The 15,309-nt window shown below is 44.6% G+C and overlaps 1 protein-coding gene and 1 non-coding gene across 8 annotated transcripts in view; both read left to right on the top strand.

Moving 5' to 3' along the window:
* The window catches only part of LOC426615 (mesoderm induction early response protein 3-like), a 152,043-nt gene that overhangs the window by 43,910 nt on the left and 92,824 nt on the right, over positions 1-15,309 (top strand). For all 7 annotated transcript variants that reach the window (XM_015300439.3, XM_015300438.3, XM_040655239.2 and 4 more), the window contains 2 exons: positions 8,899-9,050; positions 9,475-9,556. In XM_015300439.3, coding sequence (XP_015155925.2) covers positions 8,899-9,050; positions 9,475-9,556 — 234 coding nt within the window. The remainder of the gene's footprint in view (positions 1-8,898; positions 9,051-9,474; positions 9,557-15,309) is intronic.
* Positions 5,404-5,509, top strand: LOC112530496. Its single transcript, XR_003072129.1, has one exon. It is a non-coding gene; the product is annotated as a U6 spliceosomal RNA (small nuclear RNA).

The following is a 15,309-nucleotide window of genomic DNA, read 5'->3' as shown; positions in this document are numbered from 1 at the left end:
TTTTGCCTTTTTATACTATTCCACTATTTGTACCCTCAATTACACTTCCACATACCCTCATTTATGCTTCCATTAGCAATTACACTTTCTTATACTATCAAAACAGTTTGTCCCATTCCCTTCAAAACCCATGAATCAAACAATACGGTTCTTCAATTTCCACAAACACTCAATTCTTTATCTCATGATTAGAACACTCAATTATAAAAACGGGTCCTGTTACTTCATTTATGTTCTCGGTTTCTTATTCAGTGTTCCCCCTGGCTCATCAGTGATGTTTCTCCAGTGAGCCAAAATACAACCCAGAATGGTCTTTTCTGGAATTTCTTTTGACACCGTTTGTCTCATAACAGCTGTTTATCCTGACTGGTTTTAGGTATTGGGTGAAAATCCCTTGTGTTTTGCCAGGTAATGGAGTCCACCTGCTTCCCTGGGGCACAGGAACACCAAATTCCCTGGGCAAGAGTCTTAACCAACGTCCCCCGGCAAAACAAGAGTATTTTTAACAGGGAATGTAATTCCACAAGTAACATTTTTACAACACAGACATTTAATCTCCATAAGAATCCCATAAGAAGCATTTTTGCAGCACAAGCACCAAGCGATTACAGCAATTACTACCATAATTCCTACGACCGGACAGAGAAAAGTATGAAGAAAATAAAAACTGTTCGGACATTCGCTCCAAATGCCCTCCCAGGCTCACAAGAGTCCGAATTACCGATCGTTCGGTTCCTGTAGGTTCTCTCAAGCCTATGGGCCCTAGTGGGAGCTCCCCCAAGGAGCCTTCCCACCCTAGCTGGCAACCTTACCCGTGAGCTCACGTTCCTCAGGGGGGAGCATACACTCCTTCATACCCTGCGTAGAACGTCTCCTCATGACTTATGGGTTCCCTGCTCCCAACATACCTGGTCTGCAGCCAAGGCTCTTTCTCTGCTCCACAGTGGATGTGTTGGCCTGGGGGAGACTTCTCCGAGAATCTCTCGGGGCTTGCCAGATACATCCCTTGGGCCAACCAGCCCCGTGGCCCAGCAAAGAGTCTCCTGGCTGGCTCACCCAATTGACGTGCAGAAATCAAACTCTATAACCACAGAGTAGTTATAAAGCAGGTATGTTTAATCAGTGCTGTGCACACGCCAGATGCAAAGGGGGTATTCCCACCTAACCTGCATACCGGAGGGCAAGAAAGGCACATACTTAAAGAACAAGCTGCTTACATCTGCATTAGATATCCAAGAAAAGGCTGGGTTATTACAATGAGTCCCCAAAATGATTGACATCCTCCCCTGCCCCGAGACGCAGTTCTTTTACGCATGCATATCTCTCAGTTGTTGTTTGGTGTTCTTTCTGATGAAGACCTGGGTCAGGTTGGAGGACACTTAGCTGGCTCTGGTTGGTCGTCTCATTGGCCACAACTCCATTCACCAATCCGCTGCTTCTTTGTTAATTTGTGGTTTACAAAACGCTAATTTTCATCATAGTCACTACCATTTGTTATGCATTTTCACCAGCGATGAACAAGGGCCTGCATGCCATGCTTGTAAAAATCTGCAGCAGCAGACATGATCCACTGTTACTCTCTCCACTGCTGAAATGCACCAGTGTTGTAGTTTAACCTGGCAGGTGACTGAGCACCACACAGTCGTTTGCTCACTCCCCCTCCTTCCCAGTGAGATGGGGGAGAGAATCAGGAAAAATTTAAAAAGGTAGAACTCATGGGTTGAGATTAAACCATTTACTAAGATAGAGGAGAAAAGGAAAAATAATAATTATGACATATATATATAGAATGTATACAATAAGTGATGCACAAGCTCACTACCTGCCAACCGATATTCACCTAGCCTCCCAAGCAGCAGAAGAGAACCAGATGAAGTCCTATCCCCTTCAAAACTGCTTTTGCATGATGTCATATGTTTTGGAATATCCCTTTGGACAGTTTAAGTCAGCTGTCCTGTTCCTTCCTATCTCCTTGGGCCCTTCACTGTGAATGGCCTTGGCTCTATAAAACACTGCTTAGCAGCAACTATAAACATTGGTGTGTTACCAACTTTGCTTCTTTCCTAGAACCAAAATATAGCATCATACCAGACAGTCTGAATCAAACAATTCCGTCCCAGCTGAAACTAAGACAAGATCCACCCCTTATTCCATACCATTTATATTGTGCTCAGGTCCCACAGTTTCTACACATCCTAACTAATTACCATCACCTATCTTACTTTTTGATATACACACACACACTTATTATTCCCGTGGTCTGTGGGTCATCCATGTAACTTGTCCACAGCATTTGTAACTTTGAACTCTGTCTTTCATAACCGTCCTTCAGTGCAGGAGTGATGATTCACAGTGTTGGGTTACTGCATGCAGAAGCAAGTTCCGCTTCCATCAAAGTTCATTCTTCTTTAATCTGGGTAGTTCTTACTGTAATACTGTTAACGACATATAACAACCATAATAATGATTACATGCAGTACTATGTAGTAATTTAGCATCATACAATGTAAATTATTGGCTGTTTTCACCCAGCATCAAATCACTTTGAGATACACATCAGACATCCCCATCCTTCTGCATTACCCACCAAGTGCACCCAGGTCCTTGAGCAAAAGCAGTCCCACGAATGGGCTTCTCTTTGCCTGAGTCAGGAATAACCTAGACTCTTACCCAGCATTTTCTTTATGTATACCACCAGGGCTTCATCCCCTACTAAGCTATGTAGGAGGTTTGATTGAGCAAAACCAGATCGAATGGCAGATCCCCAAGAGTCAGGTGGCTTTTGCTAAATGTGTGTCAATGTGGAGTCTCCCCTGGGGCTTTCTACCAGAGGCTCCAAGTGGGACCATTCTCCTTGGCTGCAGTGTAGAGCACGTTTTTTACATCTTGTCCTGTATGGACTGGCCCAAGGGCTACTGCTTGTTTGTTTTGTTCAAAGGCTTGTTGTAGTTCAGCGGCCCCATGTGAAATTGTTCTTCTTCCAAGTCACTTGAAAGACAGGGTTTACAATTCGACTATAATCCAGAATATGCATTATCCAGAAACCCACAACACCTCAGAAAGCTTGTGTTTTCTTTTTGCTAGTTGGTGAGGACATAGCAGTTATTTTATTGATCACATCCGTGGGGGTCTGTCAACGTCCATCTTGCCATTTTATTCCTAAGAACTGGATCTCCTGTGCAGGTCTCTTGACCTTACTTTGCTTTATGGTAAAACTGGCTTTCGGAAGGATTTGTATTCTTTTCTTCCATTTCTCAAAAACTTCTACTGTGTTGCCTCACATCAATGTATTGCAGATGTTCAGGAGCTTCCCCCTGTTCCAGTGCAGTCTGGATCAGCCCATGACAAATGGTAGGGCTGTGTTTCCACCCTTGGGGCAGTCAATTCTAGGTGTACTGGATGCCCCTCCAAGTAAAAGAAAACTGTGGCCTGTGCTCTGCTTCCAGAGGGATTGAGAAAAACACATTAGCAATGTCAGTTCTGGCATACCACTTGGCTGCCTTTGACTTCAGTTCATATTGGAGTTCTAGCATGTCTGGCACAGCAGCACTTAGTGTTGATGTGACTTCATTCAGGCCATGATAGTTCACTGTTAGCCTCCACTCTCCATTGGACTTTCGCACTGGTCATATGGGACCATTAAAGGGTGAGCAAGTCTTGCTGATTACTCCTTGGTTCTCCAGTTGGCAAATCAGCGATGAATGGGAATTAGTGAGTCTTAGTGCGATATTGCTGCTAGTGCACTACAGTAGTAGCATTTGGCACCTGCTATTCTACTCTTAGCAACCCCACAGCAGAAGGGTCGTCTGAGAGACCAGGCAAGATGGACAGCTGCTTAATATCCTCCATCTCCAAGGCAGCTATACCAAAAGCCCACCAGTATACTTTTGGGTCCTTGAAGTACCCTCTCCTGAGATAATTTATACCAAGGATGCATGAAACCTCTGGGACAGTTGCAATGGGGTGCTTTTGCCACTCATTTCCAGTTAGGCTCACTTTGGCCTCAAATACAGTTAACTCTTGGGATCCTTCTGTCACTCCAGAAATACAGATGGGTTTTGCCCTTTTATAACTTGATGGCTTTAGAATACATTGTGCACCAATGTCTACTAGGGCCTCATATTTCTGTGATTCTGATGTGCCAGGCCACCAAATACAGACAGTTCAATAATCCCAATTGTCCCTTTCTTACACCTGGTTGGATGCAGTGCCCCTCTAGTTCTGATTATTGTATTAATTACTTATCTCTTGTGTATGGAAACCTGAAGGATCATTGTCAACCTCAGAGATAAGATAGGACCATTTTCTCTGTCTGAAGAACTGCCCTCTGGAAACTGGAGCTGCCATTTTCCTGGAAGGATCCTCTTTTGTGTTTGTTTTCCTTTGCAACTCACGTACCTTTGCCTGTAGATTTGATGTGGCTTTTCCATCCTACTTCCTCATATCCTCTCCATGGTCACGCAGGTAAAACCACAGAATGGTACATAGTGTGTACCTACTATATCCTCTCTCTCGAGCAGAGGAACGTATTTCTAATGGATGAAATACTGGTTTGTACAGGTGGAGGAGCCATTTAAACAGTTGCTTTTTCTTCAAGCCATTGAACCAGTTTCTTCACAGCCGAGATACAGGCCTGCAGGGAGGAAGAGAGACTATCTTCATATCATTCAGGTAGCCATTTCATCCACCACTGGTCTTTTGTTATCTTTCCAGTTCATTCCTGCCAGGGTGCTGGCATATGATGATGGTGCATTCCATACAACTCTCTGCCACATAGGTCATGTACATATCATGTTGTCTGGATCTTGGGAGTTGATATTATCATCCAAGTTCATTTCATACATTATCTCTATCACAACTAGTTCCCTCAAGTACTGGGTACCTTACTCCATGGTGGTTCATTTGCCTGGGTTAAATACTAGGTCTTCCTTGAAGGGATATCTTTCCTTCATGGCTGACAAGAGTCACCTCCATAGGCTGAAAGACTATCTCTTTTCCAATTGCTTTGTCAATGCCACTATCTCTAGAAAGAGATCCCAGCTGCTTGACTTCACTGACCACTAAGTCCAATCTACTGGCCCCACCATCCCAGCACCGGAGCAGCCAGGTGGCAGTGTTCTCTCCTGACCAACAGCCGTAATCTTTCACAAATCTTGCAGCTCACTCAATGTTAGGAGTCAGATGATTTCTGTCTCTTCCTCCTGCTTTTGTGATGGCCCCACTCTATCTTCATCATCTTCTCTGAACTTACAAGCTTCTCTTTGCTAAACATTCTGACTTCAATCTTGCTTATAGGATCAACTGATACTGGCACTGGTTAATTCTCTGATTAAACTGTGGGGTTTGTCGCAGGGATTGGAGTGATCACAGGACTGGTTGTGAGGGTTGTGGCACCTGCAGGGCCTGCTCTCCCTCCAGCAGCACATATACTAAAATTGGAACGATACAGAGATTAGCACAGCCTCTGCACAAGGATGGCATGCCAATTCATGAAGTGTTCCGTATTTTTTATAGAGTAACCACAGAGTATGTCAAAAAAGTCAGAACAACTGCAGGGCCCATCATGGGAGTTGGAGCAGCTACAGGGTTCGTTGTGGGAGTTGGAGTAAACACAGGACCTGTCACAGAAGCTGAAGCAGACAAAGGGCTCATTGCAGGGGTTGGAGCAACTACAGAACTGTACCTCTGGGTACGGTGCACCTCTCTCAGGAGGAACTTTTTTTTTTTTCTAATTGCAATACATGGAACATCCACAGGACCCATAGCAGGAACAACCACAGGGCTCATCCCGAGGGTTGGAGTGACAGCAGGGTCTTTTGCAATGCTTGGAGCAACCGCAGGACCTGTTGCAGGAACTGGAGCTGCCTCAGGGTCTGTCGCAGGAGTTGGAGGGTCTGTTGCGTTGTCATCAGATCGAGAGGTATTCCCTTCCCCTTGAGGATGCTGAATAGTGTTAAATAGAGCTCAGTAGGCATAGAATCATAGAATGGCCTGGGTTGAAAAGGACCATAGTGATCATTCAACCCCCCTGCCAAGGGCAGGGTTGCCAACCACTAGACCAGGCTGCCTAGAGCCACATCCAGCCTGGCCTTGAATGCATCCAGGGATGGGGCATCCACAACCTCCTTGGGCAACCTGTTCCAGTGCTTCACCACCCTCTGTGTGAAAAACTTCCTCCTAATATCTAACCTAAACCTCCCCTGTCTCAGTTTAAAACCATTCCCCCTTGTCCTATCACTATCCACCCTCGTAAACAACCGTTTCCCTTCCTGTTGATATGCTCCCTTCAAGTACTGGAAGGCCACAATGAAGTCTCCTCAGAGCCTTCTCTTCTCCAAGCTAAACAATCCCAGTTCCCTCAACCTTTCCTCACAGGAGAGGTGCTCCAGCCCTCTGATCATCTTAGTGGCCCTTCTCTGGACCCGCTCCAAGAGCTCCACGTCCTTCCTGTACTGGGGGCCCCAGGCCTGGATGCAGTACTCCAGATGGGTCCTCACAAGAGCCAAGTAGAGGGGGACAATTACCTCCCTCTCCCTGCTGGCCACCCCTTTTTTAATGCAGCCCAGGATATAGTTGGCCTTCTGTGCTTTAAAGTGCACACTCCTGGCTCGTGTCCAGCTTCTCATCCACCAGAACCCCCAAGTCCTTCTCCACAGGGCTGCTCTCAAGGAGGTCTTCCCTCAGTCTGTATAAATACCCAGGATTGCCTCCGCTCAAGTGCAACACCTTGCACTTGTCCTTGTTGAACCTCATTAGGTTCACACAAGCCTACTTCTCTAGCCTGTCCAGGTCCCTCTGGATGGCTTTCCTTCCCTCCAGTGTATCAACTGCACCACTCAGCTTGGTGTTGTCTGCAAACTTGCTGAGATTGGACTTGATTCCATCGTCTATGTCATTGATAAAGATGTTGAAGAGCACCAATCCCAAGACTGAGCCTTGGGGGATATCACTCGTGACCAGCCTCCACCCAGACATAGAACCATTGATCACAACCCTTTGGCTGCGTCCAGCCAACCAGTTCTTAATCCATCGAACAATTTATCTTTCAAATCCACACCTTTCCAATTTAGAGAGAAGGATGTGGTGAGGGACCATGTCAAAGACTTTGCAGAGGTCCACGTAGATGACATCCGTCACCCTTCCCCTGTCCACCGATGCCATCACTCCATCATAGAAGGCCACCAGATCTGTCAGGCAAGATCTGCCCTTGGTGAAGCCATGCTGGCTGTCTCCAATTCACCTCTTTGTTTTGTTTTTTTTTTCCATTTCTCATAGCTATCACCTGTTTGTTTACACATCCACATAAAACAACGTAGCATACAGCATACAAATATCCCAAGAAAGGGTAAAGTAATACATACTATAAAGAGTTGCTTCAGCTAGGCAAAATTCAGAAGTATTGTCCCGCCAGGCTGAAGCATGTCCTATACAAACTCTACTTACAGAAAATAGTATATACATGTTACCTTCTTAAGTTTTAATTTAAGAGGTTCCTTCTCTTCAACAGTCCACAGTGGCTATGTCGTCTTCTTGACTCAAGTGTGATGGATCCACGATGCTTGTTCTTTCACATTGATCGCTATATATGATATTCTGGAACCCCAAATCTTGGAACTATCTCTTGTAACAATACTTTAGTTACTTCCTGTGCTTTGTTGGTCCTGCAAGGGAAAGCCTCTGGCCAACCTGAAAGGGTATCTGTTAATACCAACATATACCTATGCCCCTCTTTTCTTGGGAGTTCTGAGAAATCAATTTGCCATTGTTGCCCAGGATAATTTCCCTTTCCTATCTGTCCCATAGGCACTTTGGGACCTACCCTAGGATTGGTTTGCAAACAAATTTCACATCCTTGAGTTACCTGTGTGACAGTCTTATAAAAATTACGAGCTGTGATCCTTTGATTTAAATAGTTATACAGGGCTTCTACTCCCCAGTGAGTTTTCCTGTGCTCAGCCATCACCACAGCCCACAACAGAGCTGAAGGGACTATTATCTTACCCTGAGGAGTAATTGCCCATCCCCCTTCTCCTATTTGTCCTTCTAAATCTTCAATTAGCTTTTGATCTTCTTTAGAATATTTTGGTTCACCATCAATTTGAATTTTACCATCTGGAATCAGAGGATGCACTTCCACTGGACCCGCTTTGACTGCCCTCTTTGCTTCCAGGTCTTCCAAGGCGTTACCTACCTCATTTGGTGATACTCCCCTTTGATGCGCCTTGCAATGCATGATGGCCACCTTCTCTGGTAGTTGTACTGCTTCCAAAAGTCTGAGAATCTCCTTTGCATGTTTGATACCTTTTCCTTGAGTTGATAAAAGTCCTCTCTCTTTCCATATTGCTCCATGGGCATGTAGAACACCAAAAGCATATTTTGAATCAGTCCATCTGTTAATTCTTTTTCCTTTTGCCAATTCTAATGCTTGTGTCAAGGCTATAATTTCTGCCTTTTGCATTGATGTGTTTGGGGTAAGATCTTTTGACTCTATTACCTTGCTAGCAGTTGTCATGACGTAACCAGCTTTGCGTACACCCTGTTGCACAAGGCTACTACCAGGAGTCCTCAGCATCCTCCAAGGGTTCCTCCTTCAAGTCTGGTCAGCTGGCCTCGATATAACAAATTAGCCCGTTATTCAATCCTCTGTAAAGGTTGTCTAAAGAGTTCAGTTCATTATCTCATTCTCATGGAAGCTGAATCTCTTCACCATACCACATTGCAGAGTACTTCTCTCAATCAAGGCTTTTGGGCAAAAAATGAGCTGCAATTTACAATTGGCATTGTGATGTTTGATTTGATTTTTTTCTGTGTTCTTGTTCTTTGTCTTTCTGAAATAGCTTTTTGTTATATAGTCATAAAAATGTCACACCTGATGTTAATGGATTTCTGTTTTAACAGCCTATGAAAATGAAGACCATTTACTTTGGAATCCTGATGTGATCTCAGAAAATAAAGTTAAAGAATACCTTTTTGAAAGCTACGTAAGAACAGGAAATTTAAAAATGATTGGCAGAATTCCTGAAGGACTACAAACACGGGACAATGAACAAGTATGTTTTATATCCTGTTCCATTTGTGACACATTTCTTTGTAATTAGCACGTTCTCTTTCTTTGCTTGTATTATAAAGGCAGCAATACTCAATTTCTTTATTGTTTGCTTTTAGATTAAGTATTGAGGATCAGGATCTTAAAGTTATGAATATTTGAATGTTGGCAGTGTTGTGATCTGACATTTCTGATTGCCATGCTCTTGACAAATCCAGCTTTTTTAGTAATTGCGTATAATATTTTAAATTTAATTAAACCTTGTCTCAACTTTTGGATGGTTTTGCTTTTGGCTGTTTTTTATCATGTATTAAAAAAAAAGAGAGAATGTCTTTGATATGAGGTGTGCTCACTGAAAAGCTGGTTTCAGAAGTTTACATTGGATATTTGCAAACTTTGACTCTTTTTAAAAAGGCTTTATTTTGTAGGCACTGTACGAACTTCTCAAGAGTAGCCATAATGTTAAAGAAGCAATTGAGAGATACTGTTCAAATGGAAAGGCATCTCAGGGTAAGAAAGAGTACCTGATTTCCCAAAAATATGTGTTTGAAAATAATTTAAAAAGCTATGCAAAAAATAAACAATAACACAAACAAACAAAACCGTGAATAAGAATCAGATTGACAAAGATATCCCTTTCCATTATGTCTTTAGCATAGATTAGGTATAATCTGACTGGTGGCCTGATGGAAGTTTATGCTAGAGAAGTTTGCAAACTTGTATAGAGTTTGCAGGATCAGCTTTTACATCTTTTTTCCCTTCCTTTCCTCCACTGCTGTAACAAGAATCACACAGACTGAGGGATGGGCAGGAAGCTGTGATTTTGTTCCCATAAGAGAGTTTTCACCCACTTCACAGTACCTTTTTGAGACTATGATCAACTATAATCTGATGATGTTTATACCAGAATCAGGAAAACAGAAATAGCTATATAAATGAGCTCCTCTCTTCCTCACTGCGTTCATATTGTTCTATGTCAACCCTAAACTAGATCCAGTATATTCTGCAGGTTTTTGACTGAATGTGGAGAATTTTAAGTGGAAAATGAACTTCTGTCTTGCTTGTCCCTAGCTTTATTTCTCCCTTAAATGAAAATCAGAGTTGATCATTTAGCAAAGACAGTTCTTGTGTTTTAACACACATATTGCATAAAGCAGAAACGGACTATGAACCCTGCTATAAGTCAGTATTCTAGAAGATATTCCCTACTCAGAACTGGATCCAGAGGAAACTGGAGTGTTTTCAAGTTAGGTGTTGTGAAATCTAAGTACCTAAGGTACAGCTGACTGGGACAATAAGGAAAATCAGAGCAACGCTTCAGAAAGCTCTGTTCAGTATCTGAAGGGGAGCTACAGGAAAGAAGGGGGCAGTATCTTTAGCAGGGTCTATGGTGATAGGACGAGGGGAAATGGTTTTAAACTAAAAGAGGGTAGATTTACGTTGGATATAAGGAAAAAGTCTTTTACAGTGAGGGTGGTGAGGCACTGGGACAGGTTGCCTAGAGATGTGGTGAAAGCCCCATCTCTGGAGACAGGCTGGACCAGGCTCTGAGCAACCTGATCTAGCTATGGATGACCCTGTTCATTGCAGGGGAGTTGGACTAGATGACCTTTAAAGGTCCCTTTCAACTCTAAGGATTCTATTATTCTAAAAGAAGAGATTTTGTCTAGAGCTAAACAGTAAGGAAATACCAGTTGCAGGGCTACGTCTTAAATCCTGTGCCTCTCTAGGATTTCAATTCCTGTTCTGAGATTGATAAATATATATGCCCATTTGTGGTTCAGAGCCCCATATTCTGTCCTAAGGACTACTACTCACGCTCCCCACCCCCTCAAGTCAGATGAGAATTATAGCATCCTCATTAAAAATGGTAAGGAATGATAATGCTGTTAGTGCCTGTCTTTTAGAGTAACAGCTATGCTATATGTACTTTACCTGCTGAAGTTCACTGCTACTCTCAAGATGAAAGTTAAAAAATCACATTTCCCAAGATATTTTCTTAAAGGTGAAACTTTCCATGGGGATCTTCTCTTTTCTTTAAAGCTTGAGAACTCTGGAGAAAGGAGTACAAAATTAAAGGAGTGAGAAAGAAAGAAAATGACTGTGTAGTCAGATGATTGTCACCTTCATATGGGAGCAGAAAGGTCTTGGTTCTAGTGCCTGCTTACAGAAACATATTGAGACCTTGTGTTTTTTTTCCCACTCATTGACATTAAATGATAGTTGAACAGATTTTTTTTTAATTACTATTATGAATGCAAGATGCCTGAAAATCCCTCCTTTATTATGAGTAAGTCCCTCCAAAAGTAATGCCTCCTATTTATTTCCATGGACTCCACAGCAGCTTTCCATCTATGATACTTTCCCACAATATGGCAGAATCCATCAGTGAACAAGGCATATTTCTTTTCATTCTCTGGCAATTCATGGTATACTGGGGCCTCTTCAGCATGTGTTACCTCTTCCCCTGGTGTTCCAAAATTTTTACCTTCAGGCCAGTCCATGATCACTTCCAAGATTCCTGGATGACTGGGGATACCCATTCGAGCCCGTTGTGTAATCAATGCAATCCATTTACTCCAAGTAGCATCAGTAGCATGGTGTGTGGAGGGGACCTTCCCTTTAAACATTCAATTCAACACCAGCAGTCAAGGTGCTAAAAGGAGCTGTGTTTCCGTACCAATCACTTCCGAAGAAGCTCAAACGCCCTCATATGCTGCTGATATCTCCTTTTCAGTTGGAGTATACTGTTCTTCAGATCCCCTGTATCCTCGACTTCAAAACGCAGGGGGTTGACCTCAGGTCTCCCTTGAGGTTCTTTGCCAAAGGCTCCAAGTGGGGCCTTTGTCCCTGGCTGCACCATAGAGCAAGTTTTTTACATCGTGTTCCATCCAGACCTGGTCCCAGGGCTACTGTACAGTCTATTTCCTGCTTAATTTGCTCAAAAGCCTGCTGCTGCTTAGAGTCCCATACAAAATTGTTCTTCTTCTTCACTTGATGGAAGGGGCTTACAATAAGGCTATAGTCTGGAATATGTATTCTCCAAAAACCCACTATACCTAGGAAGAGTGTGTTTCCTTCTTATTAGTTGGCAGAGACATAGCAGTGATTTTGGTGATTACATCTGTCTGAATGTGACAATGTCCATCTTGTCATTTTATTCCTAGGGACTGGATTTCCTTTGCTGGTCCTTTAACTTCGTTTAACAGAGAAACCGGCTTGCAGAAAGATTTGGATTTTTTTTTTCTGGTGAGGTACTCAGCTCTGGAGCAGACGCATTCCACGCCGAAGCAGGGAATTGCTTCTGCTGGTTGAGGGGTAGCCCTGTCAGGGAGCAGCCACTGGGCGCCATTGTCCTTCACATGGCAGCAGCGTTCTGACATTGTGAGGGCAGAGCCAGGAGCATCGACAGGATCACCCCCTGTGATCTGCCACTAGGGAATGGAGGGACCCAGGAGCAATGCGAACAGGACAGACAAACAGGTCGTGGCACGTCAGAAGGGCGTGACTAAGCAGTTTTGTGCAGGGCAGGCGAGCAGGAAGGGCAATGAGTTTCTCTCCACACGGGAGACTGTCTCACCTATTGGCTGCCTCCCTGACAACAAATCCAGCTGTGGTCTCCACTTGGTAGAAAGCTCTGGCAAGAAAGAATGTGATGACTCAGACAGAGTGCCCACCTAAAAATGTGGCGGTTCAAGTCTCTGGCTTCAGCAAGTGCCTGAACCTGTTGCTGCCGGTGACTGGCAGCAAGAATTCCACCTGTGTGAGGTGTGAGCAGATGGATGCTCTGCTCAGTATGGTAGCGAAGCTCAAGGAGGAGGTGGAGAGACTAAGGAGAATCAAAGAGTGAGAGCAGGAGATAGATTGGTGGAGTAACTGCTAAAATTGCAAGAAAGACACTGGGGTGATACCCCCAAATGGTGGTGGACCACCTCTCCTGCCATTGTCAAGCAGAGGGAGGAAATTTAAGGGAAGAGGAGTGGAAACAGATTCCAGCTTGGCATTACAGGCAACCCCCATCCCGACCTACCTCGGTTCTCTAGGTGCCCCTCCATAATAGGTTTGAGGCTCTGGAACTTGAGGGAGAGGTAAGTGAGAATGTGGTAGGAGATCCACCCTTGAGGTTGTCTAAGGTGACGCAGACGACTCTACACCTCAGGACTGTCTCCGTCAAGAAGAAAAGAAGGGTGATTGTCGTAGGTGACTCCTTTCTGAGAGGAATGGAGGGCCCTATATGTTAGCCTGACCCTACCTGTAGGGAAGCGTGCTGCCTCCCTGGGGCCCAGGTGAGGGAGATTTCTAGGAAACTTCCAAGTCTGATTCGCCCCTCTGATTATTATCCTTTATTGATAGTTCAGGCCGGCAGCGATGAAGTCACTGAGAGAAGCCTGAGGATTATCAAAAAGGACTTAAGAGAACTGGGGCAGTTAGTGGATGGAGTGGGCATACAGGTTGTATTTTTCTCTATCCCTTCAGTGGCAGGAAAGGATACTAAAAAGAGCAGGAAAACCCATCTCATGAATACATGGCTGAGAGGCTGGTGCAAACACAAGAATTTTCAGTTTTTGACCATGGATTGGTCTACTCGGCACCTGGCGTGATGGCTGCAGATGGGTCTTGCCTGTCTCAAAGGAGGAAACAGATCCTAGCCCAGGAACTGGCAGGGCTCATTGAGATGGCTTTAAACTAGATATGAAGGGGGAATGGGATAAAACCAGGCCTGCTTGAGATGAGCCTAGAGGAACGATGATGAGACTGGGGGTGAGGCAAGGAGCTCAAGTGAACTGCATCTATATCAATGCATGCAGCATGGGCAACAAACAGGAGGAGATGGAAGCCATTGTGCGGCAGGCAAAGTATGACTTAGTTGCCATTACAAAAACGTTGTTAGGATGCAGGTATGTTATGGAGCAGATTGTCTTGAGGGAGATCACATGGCACGTGCAGGACAACCAGGGGATCAGGCCCAGCCAGCATGGGCTCATGAAAGGCAGGTCAACCTGATCTCCTTCTATGACCGGGTGACCTGCCTGGTGGACGGAATTCTTAAAGGCACAAGACAAGGATGTTCCTGAGTGCTGTAAGGCGAGGCAGAGGGGAAGAAGACCGGTGTGGATGAACCGGGAATTTTTGTCGAGACTCTGGAAGAAAAAGAGTCTATGTCCTCTGGAAGAAGGTACAGGCTACTTGGGGAGACTACAAGGAAGTTACTAAGGTATGCAGGGAGGAAGCTAGAAAGGCAAAAGCCCAACTTGAACTCAGATTGGCCACTGCAGTAAAAGAGAACAAGAAATCCTTTTACAAATATATTAACAGTAAGAGAAGAACCAAGGAGAATTTCCATCCTTTACTTGATGCAGCAGGTAATGTAACCACTGAGGTTAAGGAAAAGGCTGAGGTTCTCAATGCCTTCTTTACATCTGCCTTTATTAATCAGATTGGTTATCCTCAGGGCACTTTACGTCCTGACCTGGAAGTATGGGATGGTATGCAAAATACACCCCCAGTGATTCAGGTGGAGACAGTTAGGGAGCTCCTCCTCCATCTGGACTGTCACAAGTCCATGGGACTATATGGGCTCCACCCAAGGGTGCTGAGGGAGCTGGTGGAGGTGATTGCCAAGCCACTTTACACCATCTATCAGTGTTCCTAGTTACCTGGAGAGGTCCCAGAGGATTTGAGGCTTGCTGATGTGACTCCCATCTACAAGAAGGGCCATAAGGAGGATCCAGGGAACTACAGACCTGTCAGCCTGACCTCGGTGCCAGGGAAAGTTATGTAGCAAATCATCTTGGGTGAGATCACACAGCACATGCGTGGCATCCAGGGGATCAGGCTCAGCCAGCACATGTTCATGAAAGGTAGGTCATGCTTGACCAACCTAATCTCCTTCTACGACTGGGTGACCAGACTGGTAGACGAGGGAAGGCTGTTGATGTAGTCTACCTAGACTTCATCAAAGCCTTTGACACGGTCTCTCACAGTATTCTCCTGGGGAAACTGGCTGCCCGTGGCCTGGAAGGGTATACTCTTCTTTGGGTAAAGAACTAGCTAGAGGGCTGTGTTCAGCGGGAAGTAGTATATGGAGTCAAGTCCAGCTGGCGACCTATTACAAGTGGTGTCCCCCAGGGGTCGGTACTGGGACCCATCTTGTTTAATATTTTTATTGATGACCTAGATGAGGGGATTGAGTGTACCCTCAGTAAGTTTGCAGATGACACCAAGTTGGGAGGTAGTGTGGATATGCCTGAGGGTAGGGAGGC

The sequence above is a fragment of the Gallus gallus genome, chromosome W (genome assembly GCF_016699485.2).
Source record: "Gallus gallus isolate bGalGal1 chromosome W, bGalGal1.mat.broiler.GRCg7b, whole genome shotgun sequence".
Taxonomy (NCBI): domain Eukaryota; kingdom Metazoa; phylum Chordata; class Aves; order Galliformes; family Phasianidae; genus Gallus; species Gallus gallus.
This window is presented reverse-complemented; position numbering and strand designations above follow the sequence as displayed.